This window comes from Paramisgurnus dabryanus, chromosome 21 (genome assembly GCF_030506205.2).
Source record: "Paramisgurnus dabryanus chromosome 21, PD_genome_1.1, whole genome shotgun sequence".
NCBI lineage: Eukaryota > Metazoa > Chordata > Actinopteri > Cypriniformes > Cobitidae > Paramisgurnus > Paramisgurnus dabryanus.
This window is the reverse complement of record NC_133357.1, coordinates 3,650,362-3,668,333: the sequence shown is the minus strand read 5'-3', so window position 1 is coordinate 3,668,333 and position 17,972 is coordinate 3,650,362. Positions and strand designations below refer to the sequence as shown.

At 36.8% G+C, this 17,972-nt stretch overlaps 2 protein-coding genes and 1 long non-coding RNA gene across 4 annotated transcripts; 1 reads left to right on the top strand and 2 right to left on the bottom strand.

The window, feature by feature from the left end:
• Positions 1–194: 194 nt before the first annotated feature.
• ints11 (integrator complex subunit 11) lies at positions 195–9,320 on the top strand. Its single transcript, XM_065285277.1, has 17 exons — positions 195–435; positions 690–787; positions 1,312–1,385; positions 1,475–1,703; positions 1,946–2,044; positions 2,137–2,171; positions 2,275–2,413; positions 2,500–2,564; positions 3,374–3,563; positions 3,830–3,913; positions 4,057–4,146; positions 4,302–4,464; positions 4,554–4,664; positions 4,896–4,957; positions 5,356–5,498; positions 7,372–7,501; positions 9,200–9,320. The coding sequence occupies exons 1-17, from the start codon at positions 408–410 to the stop codon at positions 9,254–9,256; spliced, it is 1,797 nt and encodes a 598-aa protein (XP_065141349.1). The 5' UTR covers positions 195–407; the 3' UTR covers positions 9,257–9,320.
• A 94-nt stretch (positions 9,321–9,414) lies between these two features.
• Positions 9,415–11,822, bottom strand: LOC135775227 (P2Y purinoceptor 1). Of its 2 annotated transcripts, none has more exons than XM_065285278.1 (2): positions 11,721–11,822; positions 9,415–11,635 (listed from the first exon to the last, which is right to left on the bottom strand). In XM_065285278.1, the coding sequence occupies exon 2, from the start codon at positions 11,472–11,474 to the stop codon at positions 10,551–10,553; it is 924 nt and encodes a 307-aa protein (XP_065141350.1). In that variant the 5' UTR covers positions 11,475–11,635; positions 11,721–11,822; the 3' UTR covers positions 9,415–10,550. The 2 variants fall into 2 exon arrangements, with proteins under 2 accessions (XP_065141350.1, XP_065141351.1); XM_065285279.1 differs by having other exon boundaries at positions 9,415–11,632; positions 11,721–11,794.
• A 2,058-nt stretch (positions 11,823–13,880) lies between these two features.
• LOC135775228 (uncharacterized) lies at positions 13,881–17,117 on the bottom strand. The gene is made up of 4 exons (XR_010543848.2): positions 16,927–17,117; positions 15,979–16,113; positions 15,686–15,769; positions 13,881–14,888 (listed from the first exon to the last, which is right to left on the bottom strand). It is a non-coding gene; the product is annotated as an uncharacterized lncRNA (long non-coding RNA).
• Positions 17,118–17,972: the final 855 nt, after the last annotated feature.

Below are 17,972 nucleotides of genomic sequence, written 5' to 3'. Positions count from 1 at the left end.
ACACTTTGAGACATGATGATTGGACGTTTCTGTCTCGTGTGTGAGTGACTGTGTGCTAAACTGTAGCGAGCCACCTACATAGACATCTTTGACCACAGACAAGCGCGTTCTTTAAGCTCAACATTGCTGCTAGTGAGGGAACTCGCTAGGTTTTGAGACACAATCAGCAAAAGCAACATGGCTGCCGCATCTTTGCTAACCAGTTTTTGTATGCGTTTTTGCTGTTTGATTATATGTAATGGTCTAAATTCTGTACATTTAATTAATCTGCCTCGATAGTAATTTATGTATGTTAGTGTGTAATGATCGCTGATGTGCAAGCGGAAGTAAACAAGCAGACAAACATGCACATGTGAAGTAGTATTTTTTAATACGCATTCATTTCTGATCCTTTCATATCGGGAAAGATGCCTGAGATTAAAGTCACACCTTTAGGTAAGTAAACATTTTATATAAATATATACACTTAACAGATCAGTTTTCTTTGTGATGATGATAATAATGAAACATTTTATACAACATTATGGCAAGTATTTATAACATTCTTTATTATATATTCATGTATTATATATTGTATATTATAGTTAGTTTTATTTTGCAAATATATCTAAACTAAAGTATTATACATGTTATAATATTATAAAAAGCTAATATTATAAATGTACAGTTTATACAATTATATTTTACAGGTGCGGGCCAAGATGTGGGGCGCAGCTGTATTCTGGTCTCTATCGGAGGCAAAAACATCATGCTTGACTGTGGGATGCACATGGGCTACAATGATGATGTGGGTTGTTAATTAAAGCCACACAACTGGTTTTTAATGTTTTTTTAAAGGGGACATATCACGAAAATCTGACGTTTTCCACGTTTAAGTGCTATAAGTGGGTCACCAGTGCTTGTTTCATTGTAGAAAATGTAAAAAAGACCATCCAGTAGCTTAGTTTTGGTAAATTCTTCTCTCCAAGCATCTGAAAAATTCGGTCATTGAAATATGGCTCCCCTTGTGATGTCAGAAGGGGATAATACCACCCCTAATCTGCACTATCCAACCACAGCACTGCCATTTAGTACAGAGATCAGCTCATTTGCATTTATAAGGATTTTTGCTCACACGGATAAAGTGGCAATTTTAACATGTTATAATAAATTATCAATATGATATTTTGAGCTAGAATTTCACATACGTACTCTGGGCACACCGAAGATTTATTTGACATCTTAAAAAAGTCTTGTGAAATGTGCCCTTTAACATTTACATATAACTCTAAACTGCCATCAATACTTCTGATCTGTTTATTTCCCCAATAGAGGCGTTTTCCAGATTTTAGTTATATTACTCAAAACGGTCGCCTCACTGAATTCTTGGACTGCGTCATTATCAGGTTGGTTTATGTTTGACGTGTTCATCGGCTGTCGTGCGAGTTTTTCCCATCCTCCATTAAAGCGTGTTCTTCCTTATTTCTTCCTCAAGTCATTTCCATCTGGATCACTGCGGTGCTCTTCCCTACATGAGTGAGATGGTGGGTTACGACGGTCCCATTTACATGACCCACCCCACCAAAGCCATCTGCCCTATTCTGCTAGAGGACTTCAGAAAGATCACGGTGGACAAAAAGGGAGAGACGAACTTTTTCACCTCACAGATGATCAAAGACTGCATGAAAAAAGTCGTGCCTCTGAACCTCCACCAAACAGTTCAGGTAAAAACTTCCACCGGCTTTACTGACGAGATGCGCATGACTTTCGCATGCGATTTATCGTGCAGCCTGAAAGAAAGACTTTGCAAACATGGTTAGCTAGTGGTGCGAGTGACTTTGATAGTGTATAGCATGTCATTTGAGACTCAACTACTAACATTTTTTATGACTTTAACTATAAATGTTTAATTAAATGTGTTACAGATGGATGTTGTGTTTATATTTGTATATTATCTACAATCCAGGTGGATGAAGAGCTTGAGATCAAAGCGTACTATGCCGGTCACGTGCTGGGAGCAGCCATGGTTCAAATCAAAGTTGGCTTGGAGTCTGTCGTCTACACTGTGAGTGTTACATTACGCGTCACATACGTTATAATTTCTCAATGTTCCTGCTTTATTTTATTGTGCAATAAAATGTCTTAACCTATATGTAGGGAGATTACAACATGACACCAGACAGACATTTGGGGTGAGTACAGTGTCTTAGTTGCTTGTGTAGATTATTTCTGCAGTGTACTTTTACTCATCAAGTTAACTTTCAGTTTATATTATTTTAATGCGCTTTATATCAGAGCTGCTTGGATTGATAAATGCCGACCAGATATTTTGATATCGGAGTCCACGTACGCCACAACGATCAGAGACTCCAAACGCTGCAGGGAAAGAGATTTCTTGAAGAAAGTTCACGAAACAGTGGAAAGAGGAGGAAAGGTGGGAAATGCAAGCATTTTCTCCAGCAGCGATTTGCAGTTGTGGTTTTATCTGTTATATTTATATATTTTATTTTATTATTTCAGGTCTTGATTCCAGTGTTTGCTCTAGGAAGAGCTCAAGAACTCTGCATCCTGTTGGAAACATTCTGGTGAGTTTGGATACTTTTCCATTTGTTTAATAAATCATAACAGAGATGTTAAAAACCATGGCCGGGGTTCCCACGGGTCCTTGAAATCCTTGAAAGTTTGTGAATCTGGGGGAAAATAATTCAAGGCCCTGTGAAGTTTTTGAAAATATGCATACTTAGATACAGGTCATTGAAAGTGCTTGAATCTATTTTCTGGGGAAAAAATGTGTCACAGCAGTGATGCAGCGCGAGTTCCCTCAAAAGGGAACTGTAACAATGTATCTTAAAAGGTAACACGATGTAACCTTGCTCTCACTTGAAATGTGTCCCCACATTTATTCCTTGAATTTAAGGGTATTGGACCTGGAAAGTCCTTAAATTTGAAGTTAACTAAGGCGTATGAACCCTTCAAACTTAAATGGATTTGATGCTAAATAATGCATCATGGGATACGCTATTCCATCTAATGTGTTCTGTTCTTGTTCTTGCAAAATTTTGCTTGCCTGCTATGCCTATAGCGGTATTTTAATTACATCACCAAAAATAGTTGCATGATGGTATTGAATAACTCTTGTCAAGCAACCACATCATGTCGTATGAATTATATTGCAACCATAACTATTGTTACTACACACCATGTGATTTGCAAGATGAAATGTTGCTAAATCTGTGATTTCTTACGCCGTTCGAAACGTTCATATAGATTAACGCTGGCAAAGGCATCCGAAATAGTTTTCCTTTTGGAAATTTTTTTTAGTTAAGTGACTGTGTTGCAAAGTCACCGCTAAAACGATATATTGTGTATGGTAATAGCAGCTACACTTTTACAGGGAGAGGATGAATCTGAAAGCTCCCATATACTTCTCTACTGGACTGACTGAGAAAGCCAATCACTATTACAAGCTCTTCATCACCTGGACCAATCAGAAGATCCGCAAGACATTTGTACAGCGAAACATGTTTGAGTTCAAGCACATCAAAGCCTTTGATCGGACCTACGCAGATAACCCTGGGCCAATGGTAAGATCGATGACATCATCATCATCATCATCATATAGACTTATAACATATGTTAGATGCTTGTTAAAATAAATGTGTTCGGGCAATTTCGAATCCGGGATGGGGACTTAGTAATAATACTAGGATCAGTCCTGTGTGAAAAAAAAACAAGGCAGGAACGATGACATATCCGGGTGTGTCATAGTGATGAAATCTCTCTGTGAAAAGGGGTTTATTTGAGAAGAGATGATGGATGAGTCTAAATGAATCTTGTTTTTTTTCATCAGGTTGTATTTGCCACTCCTGGAATGTTGCATGCTGGGCAGTCTCTGCAGATTTTTAAAAAATGGGCTGGCAATGAAAAAAACATGGTAATATCTATATTATCTAGCTACTTATATATGCATATATATATATATATATATATGCATGTGCTAAAACTTTTACTTCTTTTCTGCTTGTATTGCTAAAGCGAAAGAAAAATTAAAAATTAAATGTATGGTTTATATTTCAGGTGATCATGCCTGGGTACTGTGTGCAAGGAACTGTGGGACACAAGATCCTGAATGGGCAGAAGAAACTGGAGATGGAGGGAAGAGCAACGGTAATGAGCCTTGCAGATCAGTTTGCCACTAGATGGCACCAGAGAGCTTCACATAATAGAGACCATTAATAAATCGTCCATAATATACCATGAAAAGGTTTTTATGTGATGCACCTGTCTCTTACGTCTGTACATCTTTGCTTGTTTGTTTTTAGTTGGAGGTGAAGCTGCAAGTGGAGTACATGTCCTTCAGCGCTCACGCTGACGCTAAAGGCATCATGCAGCTGATACGCATGGCAGAACCTCGCAACATGTTGCTGGTGCACGGAGAGGCCAAAAAAATGGAGTTTCTTAAAGACAAGATTGAACAGGAGTTCAGTAAGTCCACTTCCCATAATGACATTTATTGTTACCAAAAATGACCAAATGTTTTTGGTGCATAAATGGTATGTTTTTTCCATTCGCAGATATCAGCTGCTTCATGCCAGCCAACGGAGAGACGACAACCATAGTGACGAATCCCAGCGTCCCTGTGGACATCTCGCTCAATCTGCTAAAGAGAGAAATGGCTCTTGGAGGTGATGAGATGTCCATAACATTTCTGTCATACAGTTAAATATAATTGTACTTTCAGATTTTCAAATCAATAATTCATGCCAACACATGCAGAGATTTGTTTAAATATTGCAATAATAACATTTTTAACAAATATAATTATTACTTTGTGATAATTTCTCTTAAATGGTTTGTTCATCTGAAATTTAGATTTCATTATGAAGGATTTATAATGAAACTGTACTGTATTTCAGGTCCACTGCCTGATCCTAAAAAGCCTCGCACCATGCACGGCACGTTAATAATGAAGGACAATGTAAGTCACGGTAGTTTTATATAAGTTTTCATTTCATAACCTTTATAACTTCATATGTGGAAGTTGTGGCGTCCCACGAGTGAAAGTTAAAGTAACCAGGTAACCCGTACTTGCAAGGTGTCTTCTGCATTTAACCCATCCAGTGAGTATTGAACACACGCACGCCTGGAGAAGTAGGCAGCTCGGTGATCGATTGGGTGAAAGATGCCTTGCTTAAGGGGGCTTCTCAGGTCCAAAAATCCATACCTAATCCGAAATCACATCTTGCCTGATTTGCATAAATAATTTTTTTTTTTAAGTAAAACTCGATCTGATCAAATTAGACCCGAGATTGAAGTGGAAATGTGTAGTTTCTGATAAATTGCATTGCTATGTGTTTGTGTGTCTGTGTTTGGTAGAGTCTACGGCTGGTTTCTCCAGAACAGGCATTGAAAGAGCTCGGCCTTTCTGAACATCAGTTGCGTTTCACCTGCCGCGTGCAACTACACGACCCTCACAGCGACAGTGACACGCTCAGCCGCATCTACACACATCTCAAGAGGTCTGACCCCTGTCTCCAGTGCTCTCTATGTGTCATATAAATTCGTCATGAATATTGCAGTCATGCTTTGGCCGCCTGGGTTTTTCCCAACCCACGGGTCCCGGTTTTATGAAAATTTTTGCTTGCCCCAACTCACACCGCACCACTGTATTTATTTTTACAACCAACCTCGTACCCGCGACCATTAAAATAGACATACCAGGCATTTGTAATGTAAATGTAAAGCGGCTTTATTTCAGCCTAAAAGTGCTTGGAAATAGGTATAAGGTTACATTGCACTGTAAACTGGCAACAACATATGCTTATGAACCATAGAAAGCGGCATGGTCATATTATAAAAAATAAAGGACAATGATAAACTTTTTTAACATTTGCGTTTGTATTATCTATTCACAAATTCCCAACATTAATTTCTCCCGCACCTCGTCTTTCATCTTCACTTTTATTTCTCCATTTGTTTTGTTGTTGGGGCCTTGATTCTTAAAGGGGACAGAGAATGAAAAACCATTTTTACCTTGTCTTTGTTGAATAATGGTAGTCGCATTCACAAACATACAAAAAGTGCTAGACATGCTAAACATCTCAGTCCTCCAAATTCCTCTTTTAGAAATGTCAGCCAGAAAACGCCCCAATCTGAAAAACTGATGCTTATGACATCACAGGCATCTCACTGCCCCTCCACTTTAAAATAATTGGCTACATTTTTTGAGTGGCAGCAAAGTCAGCCAATCAGTAATGAGATTGCAGGTTAAGCCAATAGGGTGAGCCAAATAGGTGCAAAACCACTTGTTTAAAATCCCCCACCCTAATAGAGCTATCTGAGAGAGGTTTTTTATGAAGCTTCTAAGGCATTACAGATGTCACATCACAGAACAAGGATAAATGCCCCGTTCAATCATGCTATGTCACCTTTAATAGTGTTTGTTACTTGTTACCTGTTAACTTTTGAAGTCAGACGCTATCTGACGAAGCTCGCGCTATTTAATGTGCACTTTCGGTTTACAATACCTCCGAGTTCTGCTAGGCGTGACGCGGCGCTGAGCTGCACGGCTGGTGTGCGATCCCCTTTAGGCCATCATTGGCCGTCCCTCCAGAAAAACGTGATAATGCGATAGCATGATTTAACGCATAATCAACCAAAGTCGGCATATTTATGCGGAGGCAGCATTTTTTTCAAATATGGCGCACTTTCGCAGCATAAATTGCAGATTTCCGTGCGCAAAATATGCGGGGCTTGCATGATTTCATAATCCTTGCATTTTCGTAGCAAAAATCACATATATCTTAGCAGAAAGTAAAAAAAAAGTTGCATTTACTTCACACAAGTGCAGCCATGTCTCCTGTTGCCGTGGGAACGATATGAAGTGAAATGATTATGTGGCGTGAACATGATTTAAAAGCTGCAAACAGTTTCAAGCAAGTTTCCGCAATTTCATCACATAACATTGCATAAATATCCCGCAAGAAACATGCCGCAAGATCAAGGATTTTTGCCCGTAACAATCACAAAAAATCTCTGCTTTTTCTGGAAGGACTGCATTGGATGTGTTGTTTTTGCAATGCAGTGAGCATATACTTATTTCTCATATACAACCAGGAAATGCAGAAAATACTTTTGCACAGTACTGTATGTATTACTTGAGTAATTGTTGATCGATGATACTTTTTTAACATTATCACACAAGACTAAAAATACAGTGATAAATGTACATTACGTCCGAGTGAGTCATTTCACAACCTGTAGTGTGAAAAAACATTGACCACCTTCCCACATTATAAATGTCAGTGAACGTGGGCAGATACTGTATGAGGTTCATGTCTGAGAGACGTTTAAGGTCATTAAAAGTTACGTCTGTTTTTCCCTCTGTTATAGTTTATTGAAAAGCTACGGTGTCCAGCACCTGCCGGACGGCACGGTCATCGTAGAGTCCATTGTTATTAAAGTGACCTCATCACCTGAGGAGCCAAATCTTAAAGTCATCCTGCTTTCATGGAGTTATCAGGTAAACCAACTACAGTTCAGCAAAATACACAATTATTTATACATATGTGGTATATTTGTAGTTTTTATGCCAAAGATCATTAGGATATTAAAGGAATATTCAGATAATTTACTCACCACCATGTCATCCAAAATGTTGATGTCTTTCTTTGTTCAGTCGAGAAGAAATTATGATTTTGAGGAAAACATTGCAGGATTTTTCTCATTTTAATGGACTTTAATAGACACCAACAATTAACACTTAATTCAACACTTAACAGTTTTTTTCAACGGAGTTTCAAAGGACTATAAACGATCCCAAACGAGGCATAAGGGTCTTATCTAGCAAAACCATTGTCATTTTTGACACGAAAAAAAATATATATACACTTTTAAAGCACAACTTTTCGTCTAGGTCCGGTCCCGCGTGACCTAACGTAAATGCGTAGTGACGTAGGGAGGTCACGTGTTACATATATAAAACGCACATTTGCGGACCATTGTAAACAATAAACTGACACAAAGATATTAATTAGTATCAGTTGACATACAACAACGTAGGAACGGTCCTCTTTCAATACACTTGTAAACACTGGGGCGGAGTTTCGCGTTCGTCCTCTGTGACCTCTTGACGTCATGATGTATCGCGTGGGATCACGCTGGCGCATCACGACCGGATCTAGACGAGAAGTTGTGCTTTAAAAGTGTATATTTGTTATTTTTATTGTCAAAAATGACAATCGTATTGCTAGATAAGACCCTTATGCCTCGTTTGGGATCGTTTAGAGTCCTTTGAAACTCTGTTGAAAAAAACTGTTAAGTATTAAATGTTGGGCTCTATTAAAGTCCATTAAAATGAGAAAAATCCTGCAATGTTTTCCTCAAAAAACATAATTTCTTCTCGACTGAACAAAGAAAGACATCAACATTTTGGATGACATGGTGGTGAGTAAATTATCTGGATTTTTCTTTTAAGAAAATGGACTGATCCTTTAAGTAAAGATCATGTTAAGACATTTTCTACTGTAAATAAATCAAAAATGTATATTGTGGCAAATATTGTCCTATCCTAACAAACCATACATCAATGGAAAGCCTATTTATTTAAATCAAAAGTCAAATTGATTTAAAAAAAATTGACCCTTATGACTGGTTTTGTGGTCCAGGGTCATACATGCGAGACAGTTAGCGCAATGGCATTTACAGCAACTTTCTACCCACATGGAATTTTTTTTTACTTTGTTTCCAAACAACATAAGTGTGAAGAAGTTTCACATGTGCTACCAGTACTGTCTGAGATTGAATAACACATCATCTGTTTTAAAGGTATAGTTTACCCAAAAATGAAAACTTTATCATTATTTTCTCACCCTCATAATCTGTGAACCTTTGACATTGGGGTTTAAATGACATCAGGGTGAGCAAACAATGACAACATTTTCATTTTAGGGTGAAGTATCCCTTATTATACAATAGAATACGGTTGTTCATACAATATTTACATAACATTTATGCACTTTAATCCAGAGCAATTTACAGTGCATTACAAGGTATAGTTTTTATCAGTATGTTTGTTTCCTGAGTTTAAACCCATGACCTTTTGCACCGCTAACGCAATGCTCTACCACTGGTCTTTCCAGGAGTTTATTAAAGTAACTTCTTTTTAGCATTCGTGTCCTGTTCTTTGTTGTGTTTTGAAACATATTTCTGTCTTCCTCAGGATGAAGAATTGGGCAGCTTTTTGTCGACACTGTTGAAGAAGGGTTTGCCCTCCTGACTCTGATAAATGTAACTTACAGTTTGCTTTTTGTAAAAAAATAAAGATTTTTTTTTTAGGAAAATTAATCGATTCGGCTGGCTCTGATTTACAAAATTATATTTATTTTTAGTTTTGCACAAACATAGATCAAAAACATTTCATTAAACATTTGCACTTCAAACATTTTTATTTGCAAACATGTGTTTCCGAACATACAGGACATACATTTTGTATTTCAAATATATGTTATCTAATAGTTTTTTTAAACACTTTATTATTTATTTATTAATTATTTGATTGGTTAAATGTGTGTGTACAGTCATGAACATCAGATTTTTTGTCGAAATATGTTCCCCAGCTCTCACTGGGACTGTACCCTTTTAAATAGTACAGCTTTGCACCCAAAGAGTTCCTATTAGTTAAAAAAAAATGCAGCATTTTTGTCCAATCAGCATATATTTTTATGATACTTAAAAAATTAAGTTAAACAATTTTTAATTTATTTTTATAATTTAAGTAAACTATTCACTTATATAGTAAGTTATTGACTGGCAAAAACCTACCAAGCCCCTAAGGTGACATTGGAGTAAAAAAATCTAAAGTTTAGTTACATGTGCTCACGCGAAACCTTCATGTGCAGAATTTTTGTGCGATAGTTTCACGCGATAGTTTCACATGCGCACGCGAAACTAACCCAATAATTTTGCGCGCACGCGCGAAAGTTTCACGTGAGCACGCAATATTTTCACGTGCGTACGCGAAACTAAACCCGATAGTTTCACACACGCACGCAAAAGTTTCATATGCGCATGTGACAGTTTCACGTGCACACACAATACTAAACTTTATTTAATTTTTGCTCCATGTCCCCTTGCGGGCTCCGTAAAAACCTAATTGTTTTACTTTTTTTTTACAGTGTAGAGGTACTTTTTGGTACCAAGTGAGTAATCTCACTTCACTGTATGGAAAAAAGTTTGTTCAATTAAATAAAGTAAGTTACCTGGTTGCGTTAATTCAACTTAAAAAAAATAGTTGATACAAATTCTTTTTTTTAGTTAATATTTTTTTAAGTTGAAGTAACTCAAAAATTTAAGACAACCAGATAACTTAATCTTTTTAAGTTAAACCAACAAATCTTTTTATACAGTGTAATGTTACCATATTAACGTTACTTTTTCTTAAAGTGTGGACCATTGAAAACCCCTTATTTTTTCTTCTAAATTAGTACACAGAATTGAATGTGATTTTCAGTTTTCAGTTTTACAGACAAAAAATGGCAAGATTTACACCTGCTTTCGGTCAATCCGTCATCTCAAAAATCTTTGGATATTGAATACACCCCCTTTTTCTTCCTAAACCTCAATCTTTTCATCCTCCACTTGTAGTGACCGGTAGCAAAGTAGTACAACACCGGGTCCAGTAGGCTGTTTAGACTGACCAGAGCCATGGTCACTCTCCGAGGGATCCAAACATCAACGGCGATCAATCTCATGCGTGACAGGAGATAAACTAAATTCACGATGTGATACGGTAGAAAACAAACAACCGTGATAGCCAGGATTGCGTAGATGATCCTCCTTGCCCCACGGGCAGTGTTGTTATTAATTCGACCGATCCTGCGTGCCACGATGGGGTAACACACCAATATGACCACATAAGGCAAGAGATACCCAAAAATAATACAGCATGCAGTGAAGGGTGCCAAGTTGTTCCAATCTTCCGGAGAGAGGTCCTCAAAACATGTTACCTTATTAGTCCGGCCTGGACAGTTTAACATAAATGCCAACATTGCGGCCCCAGAGATCACCCAAACCCCAGCGCTCACCATCGTGGCGACACCCTTGTTGCGAAGCTGCAGGTAGGTATGAGGGTGCAAGGTGGCGATGTAGCGGTCCACGCAGATGCAGGTCATGAATGTGATGCTGATGTAGATGTTGGCGAAGTAGAGCGTGCCGGTGATGAGGCACATGGCGTCTCCAAACACCCATTTGCTTTCGTTCACATGGTAGTGGATACGAAACGGCAAGGTGCACAGGAAAAGCGTATCGGCCACGGCGAGGTTCACGATGTAGACGTTAGAAGGGGACCTTTGTTTGATTTTAAATATGAAGTAATACAAAGCTCCCAGATTTCCAATTAGTCCGAAAATCAACACGGGGATGTACACCGATGGGAAAAGATAGTACTGGAAAGTCAAGTACTGACGGTGTATGACTGTAGAGGTGTTGGGGTACATTTTGGAAAGCTTAGTCCGACTTGATCTCCGCTTTATGGCTTTGTACTTTTAAGATTGTAACACCTTAATTTCAAGCCGGAAACATAAAATGCTACTCATTATTTTGGTTATAAATCAGTTTTTCACCATTGAAAAAGGTGAAAGTATGCCAGACGACTCTGCTGTGAAAGACAAAGTTACCACATATGAATTTACAGACTACCACATAAAAAAACACAATATAGTTTGAAATCGACATGTACTTACAATGGTTTCTGGAATCCTAAGAAGAGATGTAAAACTAAAGCGTTATTTTCATGTCATGTCAAAGCTTGTTGTGTTCTGTCGGAGGTGGAAACTTATTCTGAGTGCTGTGGTTTATGCACAGTGTTATAAAGAGTCAGAACAGGAAACATTGAAAGTGCAGCCTCCACTGTTGCTTTTGTGGGCAACCAGGGGAACGTGCATCATTTTATCACGTGGAAATTCTGCATCTTATTTTCCACATGCAATTACTAAAAATGTTTGGTTGGTTGATCAGACGTGACGGGTTTATTATGGGTGTTCATTATGGAGTATTTAAGCTTTAACACTTTAAAGTTTCATTGCATTTAATTACAGAATCTCAAACTAGATGGCATCTTTATTATGAGCATATTTAAATGACTTATCTGAAGGCTAATTTTAGTCTATCTGTGATAGTCACTTCCTCTTATGTCATGTCGTGGCAGAGTACTAAGACTGTATTTTTTTTTTTGTAATGTATTGTCTTGTTGTTGTCTTTTGTCTGGCACTGGGTTGCACTGGGTTGCACACATGCACTAAACTACTTGTACAGTGGTGGCCAAAAATATTGGCACCCTTGGTAAATATGAGTAGCCTAAAGAAAGCTGTTAAAAATGAATTTACAATCTTTCTTCTTTTTTAAAAATCACAAAAATATGAAGATATTTCATTAAAGTAAAACAATTGAAAGTGAAGGGGGAAATTACATTATGAAATAAATGTTTTTCTCCAATACACTGGACACAATTTTTGGAGCCCCTTCATTTAATACTCCTTGCTACATCCATTTGCAAGGATAAAAGCTCAGTGTTGTATTATGAAGTCTGATGAGGTTGAAGAATTCATGGCAAGTGATCTTAGATTATTTCATAATGTCATTTCCCCTTCACTTTCAATTGTTTTACTTCAATGAAACATTTTTGTGATTTGTTTTTAAGCTTAAAAGAAGAAACTTCGTCAATATATTTTCACAGTTTTCTTTGCTTATATTTACCAAGCATGCCGATATTTTTGACAACCGCTGTATGTGGTTGAAATTAAAATAAAGCTTCTTGACTAAATACAGGCAGAAAGAATCCAAATATTTTTTTGTTTTGTTTTTTTGTTTATAAAACATTTAATTGTGGCTTAATTATAGTGAAGGTACAGAAACCATGTGGGGTTTTTTTTGCAAATTAATTTGTACATTGCAGTATTTGTATGACCATACACATTCCATAGCTAAACTATGGTTATTTCGGTCAGACCATAAATTTTGTTTTTTGTAAAGGGTTATCAGACCCTTTTGTCTTAACTGTAAATGTGCTCTGGTCAATAATTATAAAAATATCTGAAAATAATTATAAAAGTAATAATTATGATAAAAACAACTGTAATAATACAAAATATTATTAACTTGTCTGCAAACGTAATAATTCTCGCGATACTCTGATGTCACACGCCGATCAGTTTGCGCAGCGCCGCATGAACCTGATCACACCTGAGGTTTTGGTATCGGAGCATCACTTTTTTTGTCCTTCCGTTCGCCCTGCCCTTGCGGAGGTGTGGGTTACATGATTGTGTAAAGTTAATAGATAAGTGTGTTAGAGATGAACAAGTGTTATTTACTGATTATAGGTTGTATTTTTTCTGTATGGTGGTATCGTTTGTTTTTGTTCTGCTTTGTCAGAATCAGTTCTGTTGCCCTAATTCTGCTGACCAAAAAACCTCAAAACAGGTTTCAGTCTATTGCAAAGTTCACCACTCACTGTACAGTTCAGTACTTATTGTAGATGTTTATCAGCTTGTTAAATCTGACGTCACACGGCTCAACTTTCGGTTCCAAACGCTGTGTCAGTACCCGATGCGTGCCGCCTGCCCGATCTGTATTGCGCATGCGCATAATTGCGTAGTAGAGAACGTCACCATTTCACTGTGCGATTGGTACCACGCATGTGTGAAACACTTTACGGCTAAGCATAACAACTGGCAGCGTATTTTTGTAGGCTACACTTTTGTGTAGTTAATAAAGACTCTTTTTAAACATATTTAAATGAAGACTTATTGGCAATTATCCAAAACCGCGTCCCAGCTAATACACAGCGGCTCATGGTTCATAATCGTTTAATCACTCTAACCTAAATGTCTTTCAACACAATAATAAACAATAGCAACTGCAAATTTATTAGTTTCAGTAAACAGAATAAATATACAAATCCATTTACATTTATCAGATGCATTTAACCAACGTGACTTACGAATAGAAACATTCAGTTTACACTTTTTTTCTGTCTCCATGCAAAAGTTTTCTATAATTTTTTACCATAATTTGCAGTAAAACCACGGTAAATATAAAATCAACCATGGTTTATTAATACATAAAAAATAATCATGCTCTTAAACCAACATATAGTAGTGCATTTTAGTAACCACAAATTTACCATGATTTAAAATAATATGGTTACCACAGTTTCATTCCAGCATTTCAATATTGTTACTGTAGTAGAACCATGGTCACAAAACCTTGAAATAAGATCTGCCGTTTGACCATTGTAAAACCAATGCATGTTTCAAGGTTACAAAAAATCCCTTAATCAGTCCGAGGTAACAGTGACTCACTGAGGAGAATATTCTGGAAACAAAACAATATTAATATCACAATAGCTCTAAGATAATACAAGTCATGTGTTTAAAGTCATGTTCAGTTAAAAGACAATTATTATTATTATAGGGTAAGTTGGCAGAATTTCAACCCACTTTGTGTTGTTACAATGTCTGTAATTTGTAAATGAACCATTTGGATGATGCAAAACATAATTTTGGCAAAGTACTGTGGATTAAAAAAAAGGGAATAAATCAGCACAATTAACTCAAGAATAAAGAGGAAACATTTTCTGTTCAAATGTTAGCATCTATTGTATTTGTAACAATATAAAGTGGGTTAAAAATCTGCAAACTTGCGCTTTGGGGCAGTAATTACAATATTATATTTGGCAATTTTGTATGTCCATCTATAGTTGCCATCATCTAAAGTCTTTGTGAGTGTTGCTTCATCTATTGTTGCCATCGTCTTAAGTCTCTGTGAGTGTTGGCATCATCTGAAGTCTTCACAAATGAAGCTGGATCCAAAAAGGAGCTTCCGTAACCTCTAGTAATTTAAGGATGCGTATCCTGATGGGAAAAAAACAGGAAAGCAAAATTAGAAGGATTAGGATTGCTGCGGTTCATATTATTTCAAGCAAAAGTTTATGTGCACTTCTTATCATTTCATCACTGGAGAACAAGGTCATAAGATGTGTATGCGAATGCTTGGCTTAGAAGAGGTGTTTTTCTTGATTAAGACAGTAAGGTTAAGGTAGAGTTTAACTGTTTATGTAAAGTACAACAATGGTCTGATTCACTTTTTTGCATTTCCTGGTGTGTAAGTGTGTATTAGTAAGTGTTAACGATATGCGAAAGGTACAAACCCCAAAGTAAAAGATGACACAAGTTATCGTCTCCAATGTAAATCTCTTTTCTTGGACAACAACAAACACACGGATTGTAGGCAACAGTTTACTTCCTGGGATTGGTGATGTAGACAAGACTGACAATATCATAATTCCTCCCACTTTGGCCTGTAAGTTTACTCCTGTTAGCATTGCATTGTGAGCGAATCTTTTAAACATGGTAAGGAGCGTCACAATGTACAGATTAGCTGGTCAATTAGGGACACAGAGCTTTTTAAATCACTGAGTTCTGTACAAAATCAATGCGTTTGAGGAAGGAGGTAAATCTAAACCTACAAAAATGTACGGAATGTGGAAAATAATGTTTTTTTTTTGACCAGAAACCACGCAAACACATTATATTATACCATATACACAAGATAACGTTGTTTTCAGCAATGAAATGGGTGCATTTTAAATAAATAAAACCACAACCATAAACCTTTGAATAGCAATGTATTAGTTTGAGGTTCTACTTACTAGTCATTGGATTCATAGCACCTTAGAGATGTTTTCTGACAGGTCTGCTTCAACTATGCTGCATGGCCATCAGCATGGACAAATCTACAAACACAACATTTAATTTGTCACAAAGCAAACAATAGTATGCAGTGCGAGATTCATTAAATGGAAACAACCAAGAGCAGATGTAAAACACTGAAAAGAAAATAATAGTATACAAAAGATGATTGTCTGAAAAAGAGATGATTGATTAATTTATTGATTTACTGGTCTGTTTGTCTGTCTGTCCAATGTTATCTCAACTAACTTACCATCTACAACGAAGTGGTTGGCCACCTGCATGACTCTCTTCCAGTCAACCGCGACATCGACATCCCACTTAGTAGGTACTGCCGAAGGGCAGCATGAAATAAATACTGGTCCATGTTGGTCCTTTATACAAATTACTAAAAAAAAAAGATATCTTGACTCACCATATGCTGCTACAATGTTAACACATAGATATAATGATGAAAGACTAAATTAAATTAAATCAACTTTATTTACATTGTACATTTTTAATGTGACATGCACAGACAATGAAAGGTATTAAAACAAAGATGACATGACGAAACAATAAAAATAAATTAGATAAACATAAAAAGATAGAGATTAAAACACAACCCTACTGGAAAATCCAGCTAAAACCAGCATAAGCTTTAAGGTGGCAGTAGCTGGTTTAAGCTGGTCCTCCCAGCCTGGCAAAGCTGGTGGGTCAGCTGTCTAACAGCCTGACCAGCTTAAACCAGCAAAAACAGCTACCAGCTTATGCTGGTTTTAGCTGGATTTTCAGTAGGGAAACCAAAAACTTGAAATTATGAAATGTAGTGGAGTAAAAATATGATAATATGCTTTGGAATGTATGTTTTCCAAAGTAAAACACTTATTAAAAAAGGAATACTTTTATGTAGAAAGTAAAATACTTAAGTAGTGTCCACCTCTGGTATCAACAAGGATTGTGGTTTACATGTCACATGAATCTAGTCAGGGCCAATACACCATCAAATAAATGTAAGTTTAAACACTCGAAGTTTTCAGGTAACCGGACACACTGCATTTCATTGTAAGCCTAACCAGCCACCTAGGCTAGCTTAGCTAACTACATGCTGATATGAAATACTGTATATATAATATTATGTCTTAGTGACCTTCTTGTTTATGCATAAAGAAGCCTGTATATCTGCATTAAAAACTTTTGAACGAACATTTCCGTCACTTACCTTAGCCTCCATATGTTCGCCGGTGTTGTTATATGACGCATTTCTTCACTATTTTTAAACTCCGGTTGTCGCGCATGCGTAGAACAGATCAGGTAGGGTCGTAAACTGTCGTAAAACACGTAGAGCTTCTGCGCATGCGCATAATTATGCGCATGCTCAAAACAGTTCGGGCAGGCGGCACGGATCGGGTACTGACACGCTGCATGAGATGCCTGAAAGAAACAGATGACCCCTGGTGGTTCGCGGCAGGGGTGTTATGAGTTATTAAAAAATCGTCACTTATAATTAAATTATAAAATAAATCAATAAATAATTTTAAAATCTAAATAAAAAACTATATATGCATATCATGTGACCATTACACAACACAATATCCTAAAACTGAGAACTCATGCAAAATTGACAGATAAGTGTTATGTAACCGTAAAAGAAAATTACCAGATAAAGGTCCAATAAAAGATAATAATAATAACAATAGCTATTTAAAATACGATTCATAAATAAGTAAATAAATAAATAAAAATAAAATTTTATTTAAAATGCACCTAAAATTTCAGATGGTTCTTTAAGTAAATAATTTAGGTCAATGGGAGTTCGGCTGACATAAACTTAAAAACTTTTTTATAAACGCAAGTTTATAAAATTTAGCTTAAATGTGTGATATGAATAAATACAACTGCTGTTGAGATTATAGGCCGTTTCTCAATCTGAAGGCTGCAGCCTCCGGAGGTCGCATATGCAGTCTGCATTATTTACGTTCACTGGTTTATTTACGTTCACTGAGCAATAAAAGTCATAGCCATATTACAACAATATACGATTAACTAAGAAAAATACTTTAGAGAAAAACTTTATAACCGTCTTGATGACGTATGCAGCCTGCAAATGCGACCTCTGGAGGCTGCAGCCTTCGGATTGAAAAACGGCCGTAGTCTCATGAATAGTTTTCATTACGTCACAATTTAACAAGCGGATTCTCCATGTGGACGCTAGATGGCGCAAAAACCTAATTCATTGTTATTCTTAACAAGTGTTTCTCAATGTGG